The 26,105-nt window shown below is 34.9% G+C and overlaps 1 protein-coding gene across 2 annotated transcripts in view; it reads left to right on the top strand.

Moving 5' to 3' along the window:
- EED (embryonic ectoderm development) overlaps window positions 1-25,057 on the top strand; it is a 32,939-nt gene extending 7,882 nt beyond the window's left edge. The window contains exons 4-13 of one of the 2 annotated variants that reach the window (XM_068554847.1): window positions 3,535-3,600; window positions 4,649-4,774; window positions 5,423-5,504; window positions 10,414-10,505; window positions 12,303-12,436; window positions 14,970-15,075; window positions 16,248-16,322; window positions 23,346-23,504; window positions 24,233-24,306; window positions 24,724-25,057. In XM_068554847.1, the coding sequence (XP_068410948.1) occupies window positions 3,535-3,600; window positions 4,649-4,774; window positions 5,423-5,504; window positions 10,414-10,505; window positions 12,303-12,436; window positions 14,970-15,075; window positions 16,248-16,322; window positions 23,346-23,504; window positions 24,233-24,306; window positions 24,724-24,850 (1,041 nt within the window). In that variant the 3' untranslated portion in view covers window positions 24,851-25,057. The remainder of the gene's footprint in view (window positions 1-3,534; window positions 3,601-4,648; window positions 4,775-5,422; window positions 5,505-10,413; window positions 10,506-12,302; window positions 12,437-14,969; window positions 15,076-16,247; window positions 16,323-23,345; window positions 23,505-24,232; window positions 24,307-24,723) is intronic. The other variant, XM_068554846.1, reaches the window with a different exon arrangement.
- Window positions 25,058-26,105: the final 1,048 nt, after the last annotated feature.

The raw sequence follows: 26,105 nt of genomic DNA, 5'->3' as shown, positions 1-26,105 counted from the left end.
GTGTAATGATTTTGAAGTAAACTTTGTATAGCTGGTTTGACAGTATTGTTCCTTTATGTAAAAGTGAAGCATTCTAGAAACTGACAAAATTAAAAGTAATATTCATGACTGAAAATATATCTTTATTTCATACATCCTCCCAATTGTTCATGAAACAGGTTTCTATTTACATTTTGTACTCATAAATATTTTGTTTTGAGTGGCTGAAAAAATTGACCTTGCTTTTTAGAAGTGACTGTAATAGTTGTTTGTCAATTTAGGGTAAGAAGTCTGTGATTTCTTAAAAATAGTAAACATAATTAATTGCTCTCTGTAAATGGAAAGCGTAAATCCAGTGGATTTATGTAATAGTTACTGAAAATATTTTAATTATATGCAATAAACGTTTGTTTTGAATTGTTTTTATTTTAGGAAGCCAGAGTATCTTGAACTGAGAAAATGCATGGAAAAAACCATGCTGGGCATGTTTTGATGTAAATGGTTATTTAACTTTTTAGTTAAACCTGGGGCTGAAAAAGTGGATTGCAAAGACTTGTTTATTTCCATTCACTTCTAAATGAATGGGAAAAAGGATGATTCCCTAGTGCTTACCAGGGAGAATCAGGAGTTTTCTGTTAATCTGAAATCACTACGGAAAAATTGTCCTCCTGATAAGTCTTTACTGTATTAGCTGACATTCTGCTTATTCATTAGTACTGTACTAAGAGTTATGAGAAATAACAGAGAAATAGATTGGCGTATTTGGAAAAAGAAAGATGGAAGAAATTGACTAATTGGTATGGATTGACAATAAACAAAGTCACTTTTTTTACCTTTAGCACAAGAGGGGAGGGAAAGGAGGTGAATCTGAGGTGTTCCATAAGTTATTTTAATTGAGTGAAATTAAATTTTATGCTTCTTTAGTAATTGTGCTAAGCTTTTTAGAGAAATAAAAGACCATGGTTTTTAATGCACGCCGTTTCCTATATTTGTTTGCTGTTTTAGTGTTAGTATTCTGTTCTCAATCAAAACTAACTTGGGAGTTGTCAGCTGAGTATTTTTCAAATGTCAGCATATTTCCAAGCTTTTTTCCTTTTTTATTCTGAAAGTTTGAGGATCATACAAACACACATGCATCTATTCTGGGCTAGAACTTTGCTATTCCTGTTTTCTAAAAAGTAAAATTTGGGGCTTCCCTGGTGGCGCAGTGGTTGAGAATCTGCCTGCCGGTGCAGGACACACGGGTTCGAGCCCTGGTCTGGGAGGGTCCCACATGCCGCGGAGCGGCTGGGCCCGTGAGCCACAACTGCTGAGCCTGCGCGTCTGGAGCCTGTGCTCCGCAACAAGAGAGGCCGCGACAGTGGGAGGCCCGCGCACCGCGATGAAGAGTGGCCCCTACTTGCCACAGCTGGAGAAAGCCCTCGCACAGAGGCGAAGACCCAACACAGCCAAAAATAAATAAATAAATAAACAAAGTAAACAATGCGTTTTAAAAAAAAAAAAAAAAAAAGTAAAATTTGGCTTTAAGTCATTTCCTGGAAGTCTTTAGGGAAGTTTTAATTACATTTAAGGCTCTGTTGCTTTTACTGGTCATTGAAGTTATGAAAATTTGAAACTCAATACTCAAGTTGATAACCTGGGATAACAGGTTTTTTTGGTGTTTAGCCAAATATAGGTTGTGATATGTAGCTTGACAACAACAATTAAGAGGGAAATTGATGTAGTTTGAAGAAGAGATTAAGGTTATTTTTTCCGAAAATTGGGAACATAATCCATTAATTCATTTGAATCCACTTTTAAGACATCACTATAAGCCTGATTATACTTCACTAACTTCACCATCATATTAGTATAATTAGAATTAGTATAATTTGTGCTCCAGTATGCTTATTGTAATGTTCCAGGCTTTCTAACAAAAAGAATCCCTGTTCTCATTTAAAATGACATTGAATTATACGTTACTGAATTATAAAAAGCTCTGCTGTTTGGACTTCTTTTTTTAAAAAAAGAAAGAAAAGTAAAACAAAATAATCTTTTAAGCCAACCTAGTTAGCATCCATATAAGGAATTTTTTTAGAATATTAATGTAGAAATTATCTTATTAATAGGTGATAATAGATGATTTAAAGGATCTTTATAGAGTTCTTATAGACTCTTATTAAGATTAATAACAAGTTATTGCTAACATGACTAAGCTGTAAGAAGAATGGAAAGAAATTTATAAAAAATTTAGTATTATAGAGTAAACCTTCTGTATCTGTGGGTTCCACATCCGCAGATTCAACCAAGTGTGGATCAAAAATATTCAGAAAAGAAAATTCCAGAAAGTGCCAAAAGCAGAACTTGATTTTGCTTTGTGCTGGCAACTATTTATATAGCATTTACATTGTATTCGATGTCATAGTGGTCTAGAGATGACTTAAAGTATATGGGAGGATGTGTGAAGTTATATGCATACACTATGCCATTTTATATAAGGAACTTGAGCATTCTCGGATTTTGGTATCTGTGGGGAGTTCTGGAAGCAATCCCCGGCAGATACCAAGGGATAACTGTACATAATTGAATAAAGTGTATATATTATTAGAATATGTGACGAAAAGGCCACTGTATATCAGAAAGTTAATATTTGATGAGCAATGTCCATGAGAAAATTATTAGGCAAATTTTAGATTTTCTTTTTTTTTTTTTTAATTTAATTTATTTATTTATTTTTGGCTGCGTTGGGTCTTCATTGCTGCGTGTGGGCTTTCTCTAGTTGTGGTGAGCAGGGGCTACTCTTTGTTGCGGTGTGCGGGCTTCTCATTGCAGTGGCTTCTCTTGTTGCAGAGTGCGGGCTCTAGGCACACGGGCTTCAGTAGTTGTAGCAAACGGGCTTCAGTACTTGTGGCTCCGGGCTCTAGAGCACAGGCTCAGTAGTTGTGGCGCACAGGCTTTGTTGCTCCATGGCATGTGGGATCTTCCTGGACTAGGGCTCGAACCTGTGTCCCCTGCATTGGCAGGCGGATTCTTAACCACTGCGCCACCAGGGAAGTCCTAGATTTTCTTATATGTAATTAATAATGCTCTAAAACTATCCAAAGACTTTAAAGCTTTAAAAGAGGATAAACCACGGGAATTCCCTGATGGTCCAGTGGTTGGGACTCCCTGCCATAGGCCTGGGTTCAATCCCTGGTCAGGGAACTGGGATCCTGCAAGCCTTGTGGTGCAGCCAAAAAAAAAAAAAGATAAACTACAATTTTAGGGAGTAGTTATACTTTACTGTGAGGTATTCAACTTTATTTACTTGGAAGAGTTGGTGCAATTACATGGATGAGATAAAAGTTGAAAACATTGGAAATAGAAGCCATTATTATTACTGTAGTATTTAATATATTCTGGAAATTATGTGATGCATTAGGCTTTACAATAGCTTCCTTAAGTTTAAAGGAGCTCTTTTAAAGCAGTAGTTTCTGTAGCATCTTTGAGATACATTTGTGACTAAAATATGTTCAAAAGCTGAAGAGTGTGTTTCTACATTTGAGATAAAATTTACTGTATTTTTGTTTTCATTAGGTTACCTTATATGAATGTCACTCACAAGGAGAAATCCGGTTGTTGCAATCTTATGTGGATGCTGATGTATCCTTTCCTGGGTTTTCAATATTGTTGGCTAAAGAAATTGACTTTCAATAAGTACCCCAAAACTTTTGTAAATTAGTTCTCTAAAGTTACATTGTCCTTTCTTAACTTTAACCATTGCTATTCCTTCACTGTCACCCAAAAGATTCCTAGTATCTAGTTTTCCTGATTCCTAGAAAGCCATTGTAGGGTGGATATGAAGGAGGACAGTGTGCGTGTCTGGAGATGAGCATTGGAAATCCTGTAATAGAAAATGATAGCAGTAACTTCCTGTTTCTTTGACCTTGCTTGGAATTTTATCATTTCAGGGCAGTTATATTGGTGAACTTGGGTTAATCAGAAGCTGTGCCTGGCAGTCATACCGAGTATTTGGTCATCAAAGCCTACAGGGAAAAAATAAACATGTGCAATTTGTTTAGGAAATACTGTAAAACATGGGTTTATAAAGAAAAAGCTTTAAAAAGCCAAAGGGTACAACAGTCAAAGTTTGGTGATAAGACTTCTTCCAGATCCATTTGAAAAAGCTAGCAAATAAGAAAAAGCAGGAATTTAGTCTTCCCTTAGGTGATAAGAAAAGAAGTGACCTGTAGCCGTATTGGGAAGGTCTCACACAGGAAAAGGTGGAAAACTGAATAGTTATTGATCTTTATCTAGAGGCACGTAGAGTTACTGAGATAGAGCCAGGATCAGCAAATTACAGCCTATAGAGCTGGCCACCTGTTTTTGTAAATAAATTTTTATTTGGGACACAGCCATGCCCATTCATTTACACATTGGCTATGGCTGCTTTCAAAAGACAGAGGTAAATAGTTGTGCAAACAGCAAAATAGTAATCAAATCTGAGTGGAAGGACTGGATTTGTTTGATCATTTGGTGTAAATTTTAGACCTAAAATCTCCATTGGTTAAACCTGGTAGTGTAAAGAAAAATGGGAACTTCTTTGTCAAAAGCTTCAGCAGTTCTCTGGAGGTTTTTGTGAATAGTATTGTGATCATTGATGTGTTTACTTTTCAAAAACAAATTATATTTCTTAACTGGCATTTCTTAGGCTGATGAGAACTTTTACACTTGTGCATGGACATATGATAGCAATACAAGCCATCCTCTGCTAGCTGTAGCTGGATCTAGAGGCATAATTAGGATAATTAATCCCATAACAATGCAATGCATAAAGGTGGGTTTTCTTGTTAAATTACAGATCTGCTTTTTTTTGAATGCACACCTGCAAAAGCTTGTCATGTTGAATTTAAAACAGAGTCAGTGTCTGTGCAATTTCTAATTTGGTTTGTACTTTGCCTATTGCTTCATTTAGACAAGTCTTTTGAGACCTTTGTCACACTTGGGTAATGCAAATTAAGGAATAAGTGGGAAAATTTTATCATTTGAACTATTTTCTTTTAAAATAATTTCTGTCCTTTTGTCTTGCTTTAGTCTGAGAGGCTTTAAATGAACAATAAGAAAAGAGTGAGCTCATTTTCCAAAATCCCCTAAATAGGGGGTATAGAGTCAAGAGCGCCTTGTAAAGAACTGAAAAGTGAAGCCTTGGAAGTTGATACTAAAAGAAATTTCACAAATCACTTTAACCTTGGGGGTACATTAGAATCATCTGATAATCTTTTAAATCCTTGCTGTGGCTCAGAATATCTGCAAATGGGACTTGAACATCTTTTATTTTTCCTTCAAGTTGGGTGCTTTTAATATGCAGCCAAGGTTGAGAACCGCTACTTCAAGTGAAACTATTTTTCCATTCTCCTAAGAGTAATGAAAAAGAATTTATTGATTTTTATATGAAAGTTGAAGAAATGTTTTAAATTTATTATAGCACTATGTTGGCCATGGAAATGCTATCAATGAGCTGAAATTCCATCCAAGAGATCCAAATCTTCTTCTGTCAGTAAGTAAAGGTAAGAGAAGCATATGTTTCTTTAGTTCTATTATTTGGGAGTGAGTTTTTTATTTTAGGGACAAACTGTTCTAAGGAAAAAAGCCAAATTTAAAAAGAAGTAAGTTTTAGAAAAATCTTAGGCTACATTAGCATCTCCAAACCAAGAATTGGAGGATGGGACCTTGAAATACACTGTTAACATACAATGTAAATAAAATAATTGGTACTGAGGATTAAGTGTGTATTACCCTTATTTACCATATTGCATTATGATAGTTTTAGAACTTTACCTGCAATTGAATTATCATATTAAGCTTCATTAATTTTAAGTGGCAGATCACCAAAGTTATGACATTTTTAATAGTTTGAAGGTAGTTTTGCAAATCATCTTACCATTCTTTCCAATCATGTAGTAAGAAATAATGCATCTGAAGATCGATATTGCTTTTTTTTTGACTCTCTCTATGTAAAACTTTTGTTTTATAAAGGATTCCCTGTAGAATTCCTTAAAATGCCAAGTTATCCAGCGTAAGCTCTTTGAAATTTTTCCCTTATGTATAAAGAGAAAGCATTGCTTTGCTCTGTATGGCTATGTTGGCATTATAAGTTTATTCTGGGTTCAGACAGTCCTCTTAATCATTATTAATCATTTCTGAGCTCTCTAAAATGATTTGGGTTGTTCTTATCTCTACATTCTGTTTTCGATTGCCCTTTCTCATTTCATTTCTACATTATTATTCTAGTCAAGTTTATTCTTTTAATGGCTTGTCACACCGATAACCTAACCCCCACAATCTGCTCATATTAAAAGATGTCCTCAAATTAAAACTCTTACATGAAACATGTTTCAGTGTGATTTTTCTTTAACTATCAAGGCTTGTTTGGAAATAGACACCTAAGAAGAGAGCTGATAACTTTTTCTCTTCTCTTAATAACATTAGCTGGGCTCAGGTATTCCTTTACAAGTAACATAGGCCATAATGTTCTTAATGTCACAACTTTTTAACCCTGTTCTTCCCCCACTGTGTCAGTAAGAGCATTTTTCAAACAGCTTTTCAAAATGAATAGGAATTTTTCTGTACGTAATGCTCAAGGAAGGAAAAGGCAACCTATAGAAAGGAAAAAATATTTGCAAATTATGTATCTAATAAGGGACTTGTATCAAGAGGTCATACAGCTCAGTAATAAAAAGACAACCAAATTAAAAACAGCCAAAGGTTTTGAATAGACATCTTTCCAAAGAACTTGCACAAATGTCCAATAAGCACATAGAAAGGCACTCAGCATTATTAATCATTAGGGAAATGCAAATCAAAAACACAGTGATACAGGCGAATTCCATCAAACATTTAGAGAAGAGCTAACACCTATCCTTCTCAAACTCTTCCAAAATATAGCAGAGGGAGGAACACTCCCAAACTCATTCTACGAGGCCACCATCATCCTGATACCAAAACCAAAGATGTCACAACAAAAGAAAACTACAGGCCAATATCTCTGATGAACAAAGATGCAAAAATCCTCAACAAAATACTAGCAAACAGAATCCAACAGTACATTAAAAGGATCATACATCATGATCAAGTGGGGTTCATCCCAGGAATGCAAGAATTCTTCAATATACACAAATCAATCAATGTGATACACCATATTAAATTGAAGGAGAGAAACCATATGATAATAGATGCAGAAAAAGCTTTTGACAAAATTCAACACCCATTTATGATAAAAACTCTCCAGAAAGTAGGCATAGAGGGAACCTACCTCAACATAATAAAGGCCATATATGACAAACCCACAGCCAACATCATTCTCAATGGTGAAAAATTGAAACCATTTCCTCTAAGATAAGGAACAAGATAAGGTTGCCCAGTCTCACCACTATTATTCAACATAGTTTTTGGAAGTTTTAGCCACAGCAATCAGAGAAGAAAAAGAAAAGGAATACAAATCAGAAAAGAAGAAGTAAAACTGTCACTGTTTGCAGATGACATGATACTATACATAGAGAATCCTAAAGATGCTACCAGAAAACTACTAGAGCTAATCAATGAATTTGGTAAAGTAGCAGGATACAAAATTAATGCACAGAAATCTCTTGCATTCCTATACACTAATGATGAACAATCTGAAAGAGAAATTAAGGAAACCCTCCCATTTACCACTGCAACAAAAAGAATAAAATACCTAGGAATAAACCTACCTAAGGAGACAAAAGAACTGTATGCATAAAACTGTAAGACACTGATGAAAGAAATTAAACATGATACAAACAGGTGGAGAGATAGCCTATGTTCTTGGATTGGAAGAATCAACATTGTGAAAATGACTATACTACCCAAAGCAATCTACAGATTCAGTGCAATCCCTATCAAACTACCAATGGCATTTTTCACAGAACTAGAACAAAAAATTTCTCAATTTGTATGGAAACACAAAAGACCTCGAATAGCCAAAGCAATCTTGAGAAAGCAAAACGGAGCTGGAGGAATCAGGCTCGCTGACTTCAGATTATACAACAAAGCTACAGTAATCAAGACAGTATAGTACTGGCACAAAAACAGAAATATAGATCAATGGAACAGGATAGAAAGCCCAGGGATAAACCCACACACATATGGTCACTTTATCTTTGATAAAGGAGGCAAGAATATGCAATGGGGAAAAGACAGCCTCTTCAATAAGTGGTGCTGGGAAAACTGGACAGTTACATGTAAAAGAATGAAATTAGAAAAATGCCTAACACCGTACACAAAAATAAACTCAAAATGGATTAAAGACCTAAATGTAAGGCCAGACACTATAAAACTCTTAGAGGAAGACATAGGCAGAACACTCTATGACATAAATCACAGCAAGATCCTTTTTGACCCACCTCCTAGAGAAATGGAAATATAAACAAAAATAAACAAATGGGACCCAATGAAACAAGCTTTTGCACAGCGAAGGAAGCCATAAACAAGACGAAAAGACAACCCTCAGAATGGGAGAAAATATTTGCAAACGAAGTAGCTGACAAAGGATTAATCTTCAAAATATCCAAGCATCTCATGCAGCTCAATATCAAAAAAAAACAACCCAATTCAAAAGTGGGCAGAAGACCTAAATAGACATTTCTCCAAAGAAGATATACAGATTGCCAACAAACACATGAAAGGATGCTCAACATCGCTAATCATTAGTGAAATGCAAATCAAAACTACAATGAAGTATCACCTCAAGCCGGTCAGTATGGCCATCATCAAAAAATCTACAAACAATAAATGCTGGAGAGGGTGTGGAGAAAAGGGAACCCTCTTGCACTGTTGGTGGGAATGTAAATTGACACAGTCACTCTGGAGAACAGTATGGAGAGTCCTTAAAAAACTAAAAATAGAACTGCCATATGACCCAGCAATCCCACTAGGCATATACCCTGAGAAAACCATGATTCAGAAAGAGTCATGTACCACAATGTTCATTGCAACACTATTTACAATAGCCAGGACATGGAAGCAACCTAAGTGTCCATCGACAGATGAATGGATAAAGAAGATGTGGCACATATATACAATGGAATATTACTCAGCCATAAAAAGAAACGAAATTGAGTTATTTATAGTGAGGTGGGTGGACCTAGAGTCTGTCATACAAAGTGAGGTAAGTCAGAAAGAGAAAAACAAATACCATATGCTAACACATGTATATGGAATCTAAAAAAAAAAAAATTGGTTCTGATGAACGTAGAGCAGGACAGGAATAAAGAAACACGTAGAAAATGGACTTGAGGACACGGGGAGGGGGAAGGGTAAGCTGGGATGAAGTGGGAGAGTAGCATTGACATATGTACACTGCCAAATGTAAAATTGATAGCTAGTGGGAAGCAGCTGCAAGGCACAGGGAGATCAGCTCGGTGCTTTGCAACCACCTAGAGGGGTGGGATGAGGAGGGTGGGAGGCAGACGCAAGAGGGAGGGGATATGGGGATATACGTATGCATATAGCTGAATCACTTTGTTTTATAGCAGAAACTAACACAACACTGTAAAGCAATTATACTCCAATAAAGATGTTAATAAAAAAAATGATACCACTTCACACCTACTAGGATGACTATAATCAAAAAGACAGACAATAAAATGTTGACTAAGATATGGAGAAATTGGAACCCCCCTCATCCATTGCTGGTGGGAATGTAAAATGTAAGGACATTGAAAAACAGTCTGGCAGTCCTGAAAAGTTAAACATAGAATTACCACTCCTAGGTGTGTATGTCTTCAAGAGAAATGAAAATATATGTCTGCACAAAAACTTGGACACAAATTGGAATCAAGAAATCATTTTTGTAGCAATGTTAATTTCCACTAATACAATATATTACTGCCTCTTAGTGTTACCTGTGTAATATGTCAATATTCATGTACAGTATGGACATTGCTATATTTCAAGCTCTGCATAGTATTACATTTATGAATATTGCTGTCTGTTTATTTTGTTGCTGATGTTTAGTGGAAAATTAGATTGCTCAATTTACAGTTATAGCATGTTTGAAAGGTCTATAATACTCTAAAATTATGTCACTATGTATGTTTCAATCCTATTTTGGGATTTACTATAGAAATCTTATAAATCTACTTTGTCCTCTTCAATTTGTAAATGTGGATATGGTAGAGAGAAAAGCTAGTACCTTGTTCTATGGTATATGCAATAATCAAATTTAGGACCAGAGAAGTATTTCTTTCTTATCTTGAAAGTATGAGCTCATACCTAGTTAAATCTACAGGTGATATCAATATTTTAAGTTCCTATATGGTATGGATTCCTTCTTAATCTTTACTGTGAGTAAGTTTAGTCCAAACTTTGGTAGCTTTTTCTTCTTTAAAGAGCTTTTGAAAGTCCACAGTAAATGAATGATAAAAGTTCATATTAATTTTTTTATGTCTGTACTAGATCATGCTTTACGATTATGGAATATCCAAACGGACACTCTGGTGGCAATATTTGGAGGTGTAGAAGGGCACAGAGATGAAGTTCTAAGTGCTGTAAGTTGAAAGCTACAGGGCAGTGACCTTCAGGTGTACAAAGCTGTGAACAATACCCATAGAACTCTTTCCTTATAAGAAAGCATGTGGTTTGTTTCATCTAGTCTGGCAGACAGTTATTTCATTTACTTGTGACAGAGAAGGTTTTAACTTACAGATGAAGTAAAGCAAATAGGCTCTTTGTGTTTTATCTGTACTCAGTGCCTGGATTCTCATGAATGAGTACTATGAACTTGTTCTTTTCGTTTTTTAATCTAAAATCACCAAGTTAACTTTTGTTCTCAGTTATTAAAGGAAAAGGTTAACCTACTTGGTAATTAAGAAACTTTTTCATCTTTTATTTGAAGTTGAAATACAAGTTACTCATTTCTAGGAAGTGTTGTTCACACTGAGTTTTAGATAACTCTTCCCTTTGATGGCATGGTGTTATCTTTATACTTATGTATTATAATCTGTTGATCTATTGTAATGATATAAATGTTTTTAGTCAAGTTTCAGATTTTTATGTTATTTCAGGTTTACTTGTGTTCTGTGTAGAGCTTACTTATTTAGTAGCCTTATAGCTCATTTCTTCTTTTTTTTTTAAACTATTTAAAGGGGCACCATATTTTGAAGCTTGTGACATTTTAATTGGAGGTACTAACTATTCCTATAGTTAGGGTTTGTATACTTTTGTGAGAATTATACCTACCTTAAAGGATTTTCTAGAACTTGCAACTTGGATTCTCTAGAAGTTGCAATAGCAATCTCCACCTGGCTTTATGTGTGAAAAGACTACTGTCCTTCCTTAAAAACTAATGAGAGCTCCTGGCTCTAAGGGTGTCTTGTTGCTGTTGACAGTGAGGTTATTAGGAAAAGAGCAGCTACCAGACTTGTGGATTCAATAAACACCAAATCTAAAGCTCTCAGGCTGTGTAAAACAGTGTCCATGATTAATCAAAGGTTGGATTAACAGAATATCTAGATTAGTGAGGAAAATACTCTCCTTAAATAGAACTCTCTACTGTTATTTCTTAAAATGAGAGCAGGAGTCTGTATCTCTTCTCTGTAACAATAGGAGTTCACTGCTAGAAGGATTGATGTGTGAGATTTTCCTTAACACATGTATGTACCATGTGCTAAATTAAATATCATCTCTGTGCCTCAGTGTCTTATCTATGAAATGAGGTGGAATAAGGTTATAATGGATGATCTGTTAGGAGCTTAGTAAAAATTAGTAAACAGCAAATGAAAAAGTTTAAATATCTTATTTCCTTTTTTAGACATTTTTTCCTTTATTCATTTAAAAAGTGAACTCTAAAACCAAGGTACCTGAAGTGTTGTGACTTAGGTGTACAAATAATCTAAAATTTCAATTGTTTAATAAGGACTCATAATTTCACATACAGATGTCAGTTTCATTGCTTGATCAGGGTTAGACAAAGAAAAGTAACATAACCATTTAGGTTTTTATGTCATAGAATAATTGTTTTACCTCATCATTCGATTCACCTTCAAAATCAAGCAAAGGAAATATTTGAATAAAGATAATTGAATAGATAAAACTAAATTCAGTTTACTTTTTTGCCTTCCATATTATATAAGCTCATATATTGCGGTGGTGACACATCAGTTAAAATAAATCTCAAAAGCAGTAAAAACTTTGTGACTTATGGCCTACATATATGAAACCCAAAATGTTAGTATGGTGGTTTGAAATACAATTTTCACAATACTGGACATCAGATGAAAATTAGATAGCATAATTCGGGGAAATAATTTATATATTTAATTTAAGCTTTTCTGTTTTACATACAGGATTATGATCTTTTGGGTGAAAAAATAATGTCCTGTGGTATGGATCACTCTCTTAAACTTTGGAGGATCAATTCAAAGAGAATGATGAATGCAATTAAGGAATCTTATGATTATAACCCAAATAAAACTAACAGGTAACAGTTGTAGTACTTAAAACAATTTGCTATCTCATGCTGTTGAATAGCGTTTTACTTTTTCCAAAATTGTTGTATACGTCTCCAACACTGATTTTAGAATCCCCTTTTAATAACTTTAAGGTATAACTTATATGCCATACAATTCACTGATTTTAAATGGAAGGCCTTTATTTTTGTCTAATATGTTTGTGGCTCATTTTTCAAAATCCCTTTCAGTTGTATTTTTATCTTAATTTAGTAGCACATTTCACTTACTTTTATTTAGGTATGCATGTGCTAATGTTATTAGCACTGCTTGTCAATACTGTAAGTTCTAATTCAAGACAGTAAATCATAATTTTTATTTTTATTTTTCACTCATAATGAAAGAGCTTTATTTTCAGTCCTTAAATTTCATATGCCTTGAAACTATTATATTGATTATGTTTCTAAGAAGATAAATTATTTGAAAACTCACACATCTGTGTAAGATGATTATATAAACAGAAGAAGTAAATCATAATTTTAAATGGGGTTCTTAGCTTTAATTCATGATAACATAATGCTTTCCTTTAAGTGATACTCACTTCATTAAATGGAGAAAATTCAAAAGCAGGAGCTTTGAACCAAGGGGAGGGACTAGCTGTGGGAACTTGGCAGTTTTCTTAGTATATTTTTTAAAAACCTCAACTCTTAATTCATTTACTATCTTTTTCAGAATCTTATCAAGCTATTATTAACACTTTCACTGTGACTATCATATGTTTGTAAATGTTAACTTTGTTTGCACTTTTCATTTTAGCAGAGTTAATTTTCTGGTTATCAAGCCAGATTATTAATAGATTGGTAGTTGAATTTGTAATTATCAGTAAATATTTTAATACACAGACATGCATCAGATCTCAAGCCTCTAAGAGTTAATATGACTTTCAATTTTTATTTTAAAACACCAGGGCTTAGTATAATATTCAGTTTATGTTTTTATATTTTCTAGAGCTCTGAAATAAATAGAAGTTATATTTTACAGCTTACAGAAAATAACAGTGAATTATGCTGGTCTTCTTGAGAGAGGTTTAACCATAGATTATAATACATATTTGGCTAAAACGTAATTAATAAAATTATAGCAGTTAAGAATTTATATCTGATCATTAACAGCATTTTAATGTTTTAATAAAGAAAAAATCCAGGAGTTCCCTGGTGGCCTGCTGGTTAGGATTCCAGGCTTTCACTGTCATGGCCTGGGTTCAATCCCTGGTTGAGGAACTGAGATCCTGCAAACCGCAAAAAAAAAAAGAAAAAAAGAAAGAAAAGAAAAGATCCCAGAATTTGAATTGGAAAGAGTATTTGAAATGATTCAGCCCATCATCCTTTTTACATATGAGGGAAAAGCAAAGAGAGGACATGTGAGTTGCCCAAGACACAACTAATTCATGGTATATGATACTTCTGCAGTTACTTCAGTTTAAAAACTGAATCAGGGGCTTCCCTGGTGGCGCATTGGTTGAGAATCTGCCTGCCAATGCAGGGGACATGGGTTTGAGAACTGGGCCGGGAGGATCCCACATGCCGTGGAGCAAGTAAGCCCGTGAGCCCCAGCTGTGGAGCCTGCGCTCTAGAGCCCACGAGTCACAACTACTGAGCCTGTGTGCCACAACTACTGAGGCCCACACACCTAGAGCCCGTGCTCCGCAACAAAAGGAGCCACCACAATGAGAAGCCTGTGCACTGCAATGAAGAGTAGCCTCTGCTCGTCGCAACCAGAAAAAAGCCTGCGTGCAGCAGCAAAGACCTAATACAGCCAAAAATAAAATAAATAAAAATAAATAAATAAAACTGAATCACTTACTAGATTAGAAATATTAGGTATACATTTAATTAACTTCAGAATTGGTAACAACTTCTCTAGTTTATGGTCTTCTCACAAACATCTTTAAGGAAAAGTTGCACCATATTTTACTTTTCTAAATACAGGAGAAGTTCTAACTAATAAATGTCAAATTCCTGTCAGATGTCACCTTCAGAAATTGTTGTTCTGGGCAGGATTCTCACCTAACTTTACCTTTAGCAGACTTTGAAATGATGTGTCATTGTTCCTAAAAGATAATTATCTTTTGAAATAATCTAGATGTGTTTACTTTCATAGACCATTAATGCTTAATTTTAGAGGATTGAGTAGGTAGCTTAGTATTTTCTATGAGAAATTTTCAGCTCTGTAATCAGGTGTTTTTGGTTATTGGTTAGGATAGCCAGAATTGAAGTGATTAATTTTGGCCTATATGTAGTAAGGTAGGAAGGTGCAATTTTTATAAATGAAATTTCATAGGATGAATACAAAATTCAGTTGAGAGCTAATAATGGCGTAAAATGTAGAAACAAAAATGGAATGAGATTTTAGCTCCGAGTAGACAGTTAAGAAGGTATTTAGTTTTGTAGAAACACAAAAGAATTAGTATTCATATATTTTATTTTTCAAAGTTTTATAAATCCAAAAAGGAAAATTAGCTTTTGCTACACGTTTTTCTCTTAACTTTTGATATTTCCATTTCAGGCCATTTATTTCTCAGAAAATTCATTTTCCTGACTTTTCTACCAGAGACATACATAGAAATTATGTCGATTGTGTGCGATGGTTAGGTGATTTGATACTTTCCAAGGTATGGTAACTGCTGTTAAGCTGTATTTCCATTGTTTGTGTGAGTTGGAACTTTGCAGGGAGCACAGTTTTTTATGCAGTTGGTAAATTGGATAACAGATGGGAAATTGCTTTTTTTTTTTTTTTTTTAAGTCTTATGATAACTTCGAAAGACTTGGAAATTTGTTTTAGACATAAAACATCCTGATGAATTATAATTTGTGTTCCAATAAGATGAAAAATGTTAACTTGCAAGTTGATACTGTTCTCTGATATCCAGTGTTATTGTAAAATAACCAATATCTAAAGCCAGTAGTGTGGTTGGTTTTTTTTGTTGTTTTTTTTAATGTTTGTGTTCATTTCAGTAAACTTACATGTACAAAAACAGACAGATGGAGTTGGTTCATGGGATGTAGTTTGCCAACCCCTGCTCTAGTATGTTGATACATATGTTTATATATATATTTTTTACTGATAATTTAGAGAAGTTGGTGGTGATGTCATCTGAACATTTAGGATTGTCAAATTTGGAGAAACTGCTATCTAGTTTCTTTTCTTGATACAGGTTTCAGGGCATTCACATTTTCTTGGGCAGAGCCTGATTTATTTTTTCCTTGGCCATGAGGGTATAGTTTTACCTTTCTATTTTTTAACTTTTGATCTTGAAATTAGATTCACAGGAAGTTTCAAAGACAGTTCAGAGAGGTCCCATATTGCCCTTCACCCAATTTCCCCCATTGGTTATTACATCTTACATAGCTATAATACAATATCAAATCCGGGAAGTTGACATTGTATAATGTGCGTGTGTAGTTCTATGTTATTTTATCACATGTGATTTTGTCATTTCAAGAATGTTACAGTATGGGACCTTTTAAGATTTTTTTTTTCACTCAGTATAATGCCATCCAAGTTGTTGTGTGTATCAATAGGTCTCCCTTTTTACTGCTGAGTAGTATCCCATGGAATGGATGTACCACAGTTTATTTAACCTTATGCATCTATTGTAGGACGTTTTGATCCTTTCTAGTTTGGGCCTATTACAAATAAAGCTGCTATTGAACAATCGTGTATAGGTTTTTGTGTGGACTTACTTAAGTTTTCACTTCTCTGGGATAAATGCCTAGAAGAGCAATTGCTAGGTCATGGTTAAGTTCGTTTAGTTTTTTAAGAACCTGCCAAACTATTTTCCAGAGTGGCCGTGCCATTTTACATTCCCACCAGCAATGTATGAAAGATCCAGTGTCTTCGAATCTTCGCCGGCATTTGGTATTGTCACTATTTTTTATTTTAGCTGTTCTGATAGGTGTGTAGTGATACATCATCGTGGTCTTAATTTGCATTTCCCTGATGGTTAGTGGTGTTGAACATCTTTTTCATGTGCTTATTTACCATCCATATATCCTTTCAATGATGTCTCTTCATATCTTCTCATTTTCTGATTGGATTGGTTTTTGTTTTGTTTTGTTTTTTACTGTGTTGAGTTTTGAGAGTTCTTCATATATTCTAAATATAAATCCTATGTCAGATAACTAGTTTGCAAATATTTTCTTCCAGTCTGTAGCTTGTCTTTTCATCCTCTTAACAGGGTCTTTTACAGAGCAAATGTTTTTAATTTTGATAAAGTTCAATTAATTTATTGATTTTTTAAAAAAATTATTATTTTATGGATCATGCTTTTGATATTGTGTTTAAACACTCTTCACTGAGCCCTAGGTCCTAAAGATTTTCTCCTGTGTTTCCTTCAAAAAGTATTGTAATGGTTTATGTTAAATTAAATGGTCCATTTTAAGTTAATTTTTGTATGAGGTTTAGGTAGAAAGTTCATTTTTTGCCTGTAGTTATCCAGTTGTTCCAGCTCCGTTTGTTGAAAGCCTATCTTTCCTCCTTTGAATTGCTTTTGTACTTTTTTCAAAATTGTTTGGCCATACTTGTATGAGGCCAATTCTGGTTTTTCTATTCTGTTCCCTCTACCAGTACTACATACACAGGCTCGGTTACTCTAGCTCTATAATAAGTCTTGGAGTTGGTAGAGTGATTTCTTCCACTTTATTCTTTTTCAATATTATTTTAGCTATTCTGGTTGCTTTGTCTTTCCATATAAATTTTAGAATAATCTTGTCTACATTTACTAAAAATCTCACTGGGATTTTTTTTGGGGGGCGGGGAGATTTTGATTGGAATTGTGTTAAACCTGTATATCAGTTTGGTGGGGAATTAATATCTTTACTCTGCTTAGTCTTCTGGTCCTTGACTATGGTATGTCTCTCCATTTAGAGTGACTGTAATAAATGGTATTTCTGATTTCCATTTCTTTGTGTTCATTACTAGTATATAGAAATAAATTGATTTTTGTGTATTAATCTTGAATCCTTCAATCTGTTTGAACTACTTATAGTTCAGGAAGGTTTTTGTTTGTTTTTGGTTAATTACATGGGATTTTCTACATAGATCATAATTTCATCTGCAAATAAGGACAGTTTTTATATCTTCCTTTCTGAACTGTATTTTTCTTAATTTCCTTTTCTTGTCTTATTTCACTGGTAAGCTTCTAGTCCTGTGTTGAATAGCAGTGTTAAGAGCAGACATCCTAGTCTTTTTTCTGATGTTAAAGGGGGAAAGAATTCAGTCTTTCACAAGTATGTCTATCAACTGTATGATTTTTGTAGATGTTCTTTATCAAGTTGAGAGCTGTCCTTTTGCCTAATTATTTCAGAGTTTTATCATGAATGGGTGTTAAATTTTGTCAAATGCTTTTTCTGCATCAACTAATATGATCACTGGTTTTTCTTTTTTAGCCTGTTAATGCAGTGGATTGCACTGATTGTTTCTGAATATTGTATCACTGGAATAAGCTTACTTGGTCTTGCTGTATAATTCTTTTTATATGTTGCTGAATTCTATTTGCTAATATTTTGTTAAAGATTTTATATGTATTAATGAGATATGATATTGGTCTGAAGTTTTCTTATTTATATTGCCTTTGGTTTTGGTCTCAATAATACTGGCCTCTAGGCCTAGAAATTTTTGAGGAGGAGTTAAAAATTAAACACTCAGTTTCCTTAAAAGTGAAAAGGTTATTCGAATGAACTGTTTTCATATCCGGTGAATTGTGGTAGTTTGTGCTATTTGAGGAGTTGATCCATTCCATCTAATATAAAATTTATGTGTGGAGAGTTGTTTGTAGTATTCCCTTATTATCCTTTTGATATCTGCAAGGTCTCTAGTGATAGCCCGTTTCATTCCTGAAATTAGTAATTTATGTCTTCTCTTCTGTCACTCTTTTTAAGGGTTTGTCAAATTTTTTTCTGTTATCTCCTGTCTTCCTTCTTTCCTTTAGTTTGCTGTGAGTTGTTTTTGTTCTTCTATTTTTACGACGGGAGCTTAGATTATTTAGTTGAGACTTTTCTAATGTAAGCATTTAGTGCTATAAATTTCCCTGTCAGCACTGCTTTAGCTGCATCTCACAAAAATTTTGATATGAAGTGTGTTGTGTAGTTTCTAGGTGCTAGGAAATTTTCTTGTTATCATTCTCTTATTGATTCTAGTTTGATTCCATTTTGGTCAGAATATACTCTTTATGATTTTGATTCTTTTAAATTTTTTGAGATTTGTTTTATGACCCTGTTTTGGGTATGTTCCATGGGAGCTTGAAAAGAACGTATACTCTGCTGTTGGGTGGAGTGTTCTATAAATGTCAGTTAGATCCTGTCAGTTGACAGTGTGGTTGAATTCTTCTGTGTCTTTGTTGATTTTCTGTCCACTATTCTGTCTAATAATTAATAAATTATTGAGAAATAATTGTTGAAGTCTTCAACTGTAATTGTGGCTTTTTCCCTTTCTCCTTTCAGTTCTGTTAACATTTTGCAGCTCTGTTGGTTGGTGTATACACATTTGGTATTGCTTTGTCTTGGTAGCTTGACCCTCTTATCATTATGTAAGGTCCATCTCTGTCTCTGGTAAATTTTTTGCTTTGATGGCTCCTTTGTCTTACAGTAGTATAGCCATTCCTGCTTTCCTTTAATTAATGGTATATCTTTTTCAAACCTTTTTTTTTTTTTTTTAGTTTATTTATTTATTTTTGGCTGTGTCGGGTCTTGGTTGCTATGCGCGGGCTTTTTCTAGTTGCAGCGAGTGGGGGCTACTCTTCGTTGCAGTGCACGGCCTTTTCATTGTGGTGGCTTCTTTTGTTGTGGAGCATGGGCTCTAGGGTGCATGGGCTTCAGTAGTTGTGGCACACAGGCTCAGTAGTTGTGGCTCACGGGCTCTAGAGCGCAGGCTCAGTAGTTGTTGCGTACGGGCTTAGTTGCTCCGCAGCATGTGGGATCTTCCCGGACCAGGGCTCGAACCTGTGTTCTCTGCATTGGCAGGTGGATTCTTAACCACTGCACCACCAGGCAAGTCCCATCTTTTTCAAACCTTTTACCTTTAATCTACATGTATTGTTATACCTGAAGTGAGTTTCTTAAAGACAGCATATAGTTGGGTCATATTTTTTTAATTCACTTTGCCAAACTGTGTTTTAGCTAGTATATTCAGACCATTTATATTTGAGCCTTAACTAACCAATTATTACATTAAGTTTACCATTTAATTTTCTTTCATTCTTTTCATTTCTCTGGGTTTTTTTCGCCTATGTGCACATATTTTAGAATTCCAATTTGATTTATCTATACTACTTTTGAGTATATTTCTTTGTGTAGGTATTTGCTCTGGGTGTTACTATATATATATATATGATATATATGTGATCAGTCAGTATATCAGCATTTTACCACTTCAAGGGAAGTATAGGAAGCTTACCTCTCTCTTTCTCCTCCACTTATAATTGTCTCAAATATTCCCTTTACAATTGAGAACTTCATCAAAGAGTATTACAATTTTTGCTTCAACCGCCAAACAGAATTTTAAAACTCGAGAAGAAGCAGAATGTTGTGTTTACTCATTTTGCTTTTTCTGTTGTTCATTCCTCCTTTCTGATATTCCAAGATTCCTTCTTATATCATTTCCTTTCTGTTCATCAGACTTCCTGTAGCCATTCTTTTAGAATGGTGACAAATTCTTTTAGTTTTTCTTAGTCTGAGGATGTCCTCATTTCCCCTTCATTCCTGAAGCATATATTCACTGAATATAGGATTTTGTGTTGATGGTTCTTTTCTTTAAACATTTGAAAAATGTTGTTCCCCCTCTTTCTGGTCTCTGTCATTTGTAATGAGACATCTGCCATCATTGAATTGTTTTTTTCCTATAGGTAAGGTGTTCTTTCAGGATTTTTTTTTCTTCGTCTTTAGTTTTCAGAAATTTGAATGTGATAAGCCTGATATTGATTTCTTTGAGTTTATCTTTTTTGAGGTTCACTCACCATCTCGAATCTGTAGTAGGTTTGTCTTTGGGGGACATAATTTGTCCCAGATTTGGGAACTTTTCAGACATTATTCAAATTCTTATTTAGCCCCACTTTCTTCCCCCTCTCCTTTAGGAACTCTAATGATGTGAATATTATATTTTTTGTTTGGTCCCTGAGACTCTATTATTTAATAAGTCTGTTTTCTTTTGTTCAAATTGGGTAATTTCTATGTTCTAACTTTAAATTTACTGACTCTTTCGTCTCTCTTTTTTTGCTGGTGAGCCCTTCAGTTGTTTTTTATTTTGGTTATAGTTTTTTTAGTTCTAAAATTTACATGTGATTCTTATCTTTTATTTCTTTGCTGAAACTTTTTTATTGTTTTAAATGTGTTCGTAATTTCTCATTGAAGCATTTTTATGATAGCTGCTTTAAAATCCTTGTCAGATAGTTCTAACATCTATGTCATCTCAGTGTTGGTATCTCTTGATAATCTTTTCTCATTAAAGTTGAGATTTTTACATTTCTTGGTATGACAAGTGAATTTTGATTAAGATATCGATATTTTGGTTACTGTTAGGAAACTCTGGATCTTACTGATATTTAAGCAGGCTTCCTTTGATAAATTTTCAGCTGGGGAAGGGGAGTGCTGCTTCATTATTGGCAGGTGGCAAGGGAAGTTCAGGTTCCCCACTTGGTTGACTTGGTGATGATGTCTCTTTACTACTGGGGTGGGAGTTCAGGCTTTTCACTGGGCCTCAGGTGATACCACCCTAGCAAGAGGGGTTGGGAGGCCTCAGTACTGCTCCCTGAGTGGTCTCCACTGACACTGAGAGTGGTGGGTGGTTGTGAACGTTCTGACTCTCTGCTAGGCTTCCTCTAATACCACCCCAGGCAGAGGAGGAGGAGGAGAGTCACCTCATTACCATGAGGGGTAGGGAGGAGTCAGGGTGTTACGTATTTGAAGTGTTTAGTTATCATCTGAGAAGGGACCCCACTGGGACTTTGCTGGTCCACATGTGTGGACAGGTCCACTGTTCTTTCTGTGGTATTAAGTGTTTACCTGAAAATTTTCTCTCATGCTAGGTTGCCACTTTCCTGGTCCTTTGCAGAGAGTAGGCTTTTGTTGGGGCTTTTTTTTTTTTTTTTGTCTTCACTTGTTAGCTTTGTTGAGTTGCTACCTTCTCTAGCATCCAGTCTGGGATACATAAAGAGGCAAAAGAAAACCAAGCAACTCAATGTCCTTCATGTCCCAGGGCCCCTAACCAGTCTGCCTCCTCCCTACCCTTCAGACTTTTAAGCTGTACTTGACGAGATAAATAGGAAAAAGTACCTCTACTTCATCTGTTTTGGAAGCAGAATTTAAAAAGGAGTAGCTCTAAAATTTCTGCTCTTAGAACTTAATCAGATGATACAGGAAAGGATTTCTGCATTTTAGATGGGAAGCTGAACTGAATATTGGTGGTCTCAACTCTGGCTCCACATCAGAACTATTGGGAGGACATTGCAAAAATAGATTCCTAGGCTTCATCCCCAGATATTCTAAATCTGGCATAAGGACCTGGGAATTTGTAATGTTTAAAAACTCTCTAGATGATTTTCTAGTACAGCCATCCATTAGTGCAATTATTTAGTTCTCCATGAGGGAACTCCACTGATTAAGGATCCTTTACCAGTATAGTCAGTAAGAAGCACTTAAAGAAGTATTTTACATTCTGCTGCTTTGGCCTCCCCTCTCAGAGTTTGTGATTCAGTAGGGTTGGGGTCAAGCTGAATTTTTAAAGAAAGCTGTACAGTCTATATCAATCCAATTGTGTACTTAGTTAAGAGTCATCAGACTAGGTGATCTCTAAGATACTTTACAATAAAGAACTTGTATAACAGATCCATATCCCTGGGATTTTATATAATCCAAAAAGGGGAGAGAAGAAAAAAAGCATATTGTCCACTCCTTAATCTCCCCGTGACCCCACAGAGCTACCACATGGGGCTGTTAGGCTGTATCCTGTAAAGTTCCAGGAGGCATTCTTTGCCTGCACCAGGATTTCTCAGTCCTGGCCCTGTGGACGTTGGGTAAGACAGTTCTTTTTTGTGGCAGGAGCTGTTCTTTGCCTTGCAAAGTGTTCAGCATCTCTGGCCTTTATTAACTAGAAGCCAGAGACATTGCCAAATATCCCTTAGCCAGCAAATCACTGACCTACACAGGAATATAAATAGTGCCCTCTGTTTTGCATTTTTTCCTCCCATTCTATTCTTTACCACTTGCTGCTTAAAGAGAATGTATGTAAAGGTTCAGTGTTGCAGGACAGGGAAGGTGTAACTCAGCCTATTTTAATCCCATCCCCTTATCATGTCTTGATATTGAACCACTGCTTTTATTGCCTTCTGTATAATCTGATCTCTAAGGCCCCTTCTATGAATTCATTAGCTTTCCTATGACATCTCTTGAGCACCTATCATGTAGTGCAGACAGAAGGATTAATAGTTAACCAGATATAAAGGGAACCACGGGGGTTTAGAAGTGGAATGGGGAAAGATGAAACTAGCGAAGTAAGCAGGGGCCATATTGAAGAGCTGTGTATTCTAATACAGTGTTTGTAATTTTACGTTTGCTATAAAATACTTCAAGTCTCTGGATGCTGAAGTATCTAAAGCTGAATTTGTTTTGGTTTGGAAGAGAAATTGTGACTTCAAAAATGAATATTCTAGACAGTGTAATGCTTTTGTACTGTCAAAATCTGTTGATAATCAGACTTCTTGTCCGTAAGTGTGGATACTGACTCTGTAAATATAAATGAATGTATATCGCTGGACTCAGTAGATGGATAACCAGGTTCTAAGAGCTGTGAGTTCTGAAATGATAGTAGAGAAAAAGCTTTGTTTTTAATGTTTAAAATTCAGTTCTTTGATTAACATTTCTTTTTTTCTCATTTCTGTCTTTTTTAAAGTCTTGTGAAAATGCCATTGTATGCTGGAAACCTGGCAAAATGGAAGATGATATAGATAAAATTAAACCCAGTGAGTCTAATGTGACTATTCTTGGGCGATTTGATTACAGCCAGTGTGACATTTGGTACATGAGGTTTTCTATGGATTTCTGGCAAAAGGTAGCAACATATTTTTACATTGTGAAATTATTTGATTTAAAACCATGGCAATTTTAGTTTTCTCTGTAGTGTATCTGTATTCTATTACCTCTAAGTTTAATCTACCTTGATTTTTTTGTATTAATTGCTTTGGCCTTTGATGTTATTTATTCTACCCTTGTGGCTCTGCACACCATCTGCAGTGCTTATTATAAATAAAATCGACAGGTGTCAATGGTGGCAGTTAGGTGTTTACTTTCCGTAACATCTGTTACTAAGATTTATTGTTTTGGATTAGGGTGTTAATCTTTTTATATAGAAAACCAACGTGGAAGATAGAGACAAGATATTAGTTATCTAAAATTTTTTTAAAATTTGGTGTTAGAATTTTGTGATAACAAATTAGTTGGGTATTTATTTCTATATGAAAGCTTTGGAAATTTCCTATGGCTTTTACTACAGTTCTTTAAGGCAGAATAAAGAGTACATGCTATGTAAATAAATTGTAAAGTTCTTTGTAAATTTGCAAAATAACCTCCTTATTTTACTCAAGACATCTTTGTGAAGTATTAGTTGCTCTTATCCTCATTTACACAATATAGGAAATATAAGATGCAAAGAAATAACTAAGAACGTTGCCATAGGCTGGAGCTGATGTTTTTCTGAAATAAGAAAGATGTCTTAGGATTGTTTGAAATCTTTATAGCTTATTTTAATAATTTGATTTTTTTAAAAATATATTTATACAGATGCTTGCATTGGGCAATCAGGTTGGCAAACTTTATGTTTGGGATTTAGAAGTAGAAGATCCTCATAAAGCCAAGTAAGTATTTAGAAATTCCTCTTCATAATTTCTGACTTTTTCTCCAAAGTGTTATGTCAGCATAGAGGAAGGCATTGCAAGTATCAATTACATCCTTAAATCATTTGTAACATTTACATTCTCAGAGTATTGTAAAGTATTTCTTTTTTATTCTAATAATGATTGTTTTTCCCAAGTACTTTGGTAATAAGTTATTTCTCTTTTTTTAATATAAGTCACATGGTGCCTCTTGGATTTAAAATATACCCAAATTTTATGAAATTTGAGATTGGGCTCTTAGTGAAGTGTATTCTGGTTTCAAGTGCTTTCTATATGACTTGGAACATCTATTCATTTTCTGATTCATTGTTTTTAAGTTAGATACTGACAGCATTATATATGCATGGTATTTAACCTGTTGTCATGTTTTCTCCCTAGATGCACAACACTGACTCATCATAAATGTGGTGCTGCTATTCGACAAACCAGTTTTAGCAGGGATAGCAGCATTCTTATAGCTGTTTGTGATGATGCCAGTATTTGGCGCTGGGACCGACTTCGATAAAATACTCTTTCTCAATCAAAATTAGAGTGTTTTCTGTGTACAGTAGAACTAACGTATCTTGCTAGTAAGGGCACATAGAGCATTTAGAGTTGTCTTTCAGCGTTCAATCAAGCTGAGCTGAATGTAGTGATGTTTACATTGTTTACACTCTTTGTACTGTCTCCTGCTCAGACTCTACTGCTTTTAATAAAAATTTATTTTTGTAAAGCTGTGTTGTATTTTAGTTTATTTTGTTTTGTTCATTGTGATGAAAAGAAATGTTGAAAGTAATAAAATTACACCTTATCTTTTTGCAGTGATTATTATTGTTTTATTTGTGTAACTGGAGAAAGCTATATAATATAGTGATTAAGTATAAGCTCTAGAACAAACTGAATTTTAATCTTGGCTCTGCCACTAACTGACCTTGGGTAAGTAAAAGAATCAAGTGATTTAATACATGTGAAGCAATTAGAACAGTACTTGACTACACTAAACCCTTATCTTTATTGGAAATTGTATTTCCTGTGGTTTTATATTTCTTAATGATTTCTTCTATAATAATTTTGTAATAAGTAAATTCTGTAAGAGTTGTGACATGTAATGTTGTAATAACCTATCTTTATAGTTAAAAAATATTGCCATTCGATTTACAACTTGGTCATTAGTAATCTTAGGGAAATACTATCAGTAGAGCAAGGGAGGAGAGGACATAGAAGGTTAAATGCAGTGGGTTGAAAAATGAAAGAAATGGGGAGTACGTCTGTATAGTGAGTTATTGTCCCCTTTTCTAGAAGGGTATTGGTTAAGAGAAATAAGTAAATTGAGGATATCATAGGGTTGAAAGTAGCTGGTGGGTTTTCCTGGTGGCACAGTGGTTAAGAATCCACCTGCCAGTGCAGGGGACACAGGTTTGAGCCCTGGGCCGGGAAGATCCCACATGCCGTGGAGCAACTAAGCCCGTGCACCACAACTACTGAGCCTGCATTCTAGAGCCTCTGAGCCACAACTACCGAGCCTGCGTGTCACAACTACTGAAGCCCGTGCGCCTAGAGCCCGTGCTCCGCAACAAGAGAAGCCACCGCAATGAGAAGCCCACGCACAACGAAGAGTAGCCCCTGCTTGCCACAACTAGAGGAAGCCCGCGCACAGCAACAAAGACCCAACGCAGCCATCAATCAATCAATCAATAAAAATTTATTAAAAAAAAAAAGTAGTTGGTGATTTTTGTCCCAAACATAGGGTGCTTTGTACGCAGTGGCAAGAACAGAATTAA

Source organism: Eschrichtius robustus, chromosome 11 (assembly GCF_028021215.1).
Source record: "Eschrichtius robustus isolate mEscRob2 chromosome 11, mEscRob2.pri, whole genome shotgun sequence".
In the NCBI taxonomy this organism is placed as follows: Eukaryota; Metazoa; Chordata; class Mammalia; order Artiodactyla; family Eschrichtiidae; genus Eschrichtius; species Eschrichtius robustus.
The sequence above is the reverse complement of the archived record's forward strand: the minus strand, read 5'-3'. Positions and strand labels throughout refer to the sequence as shown.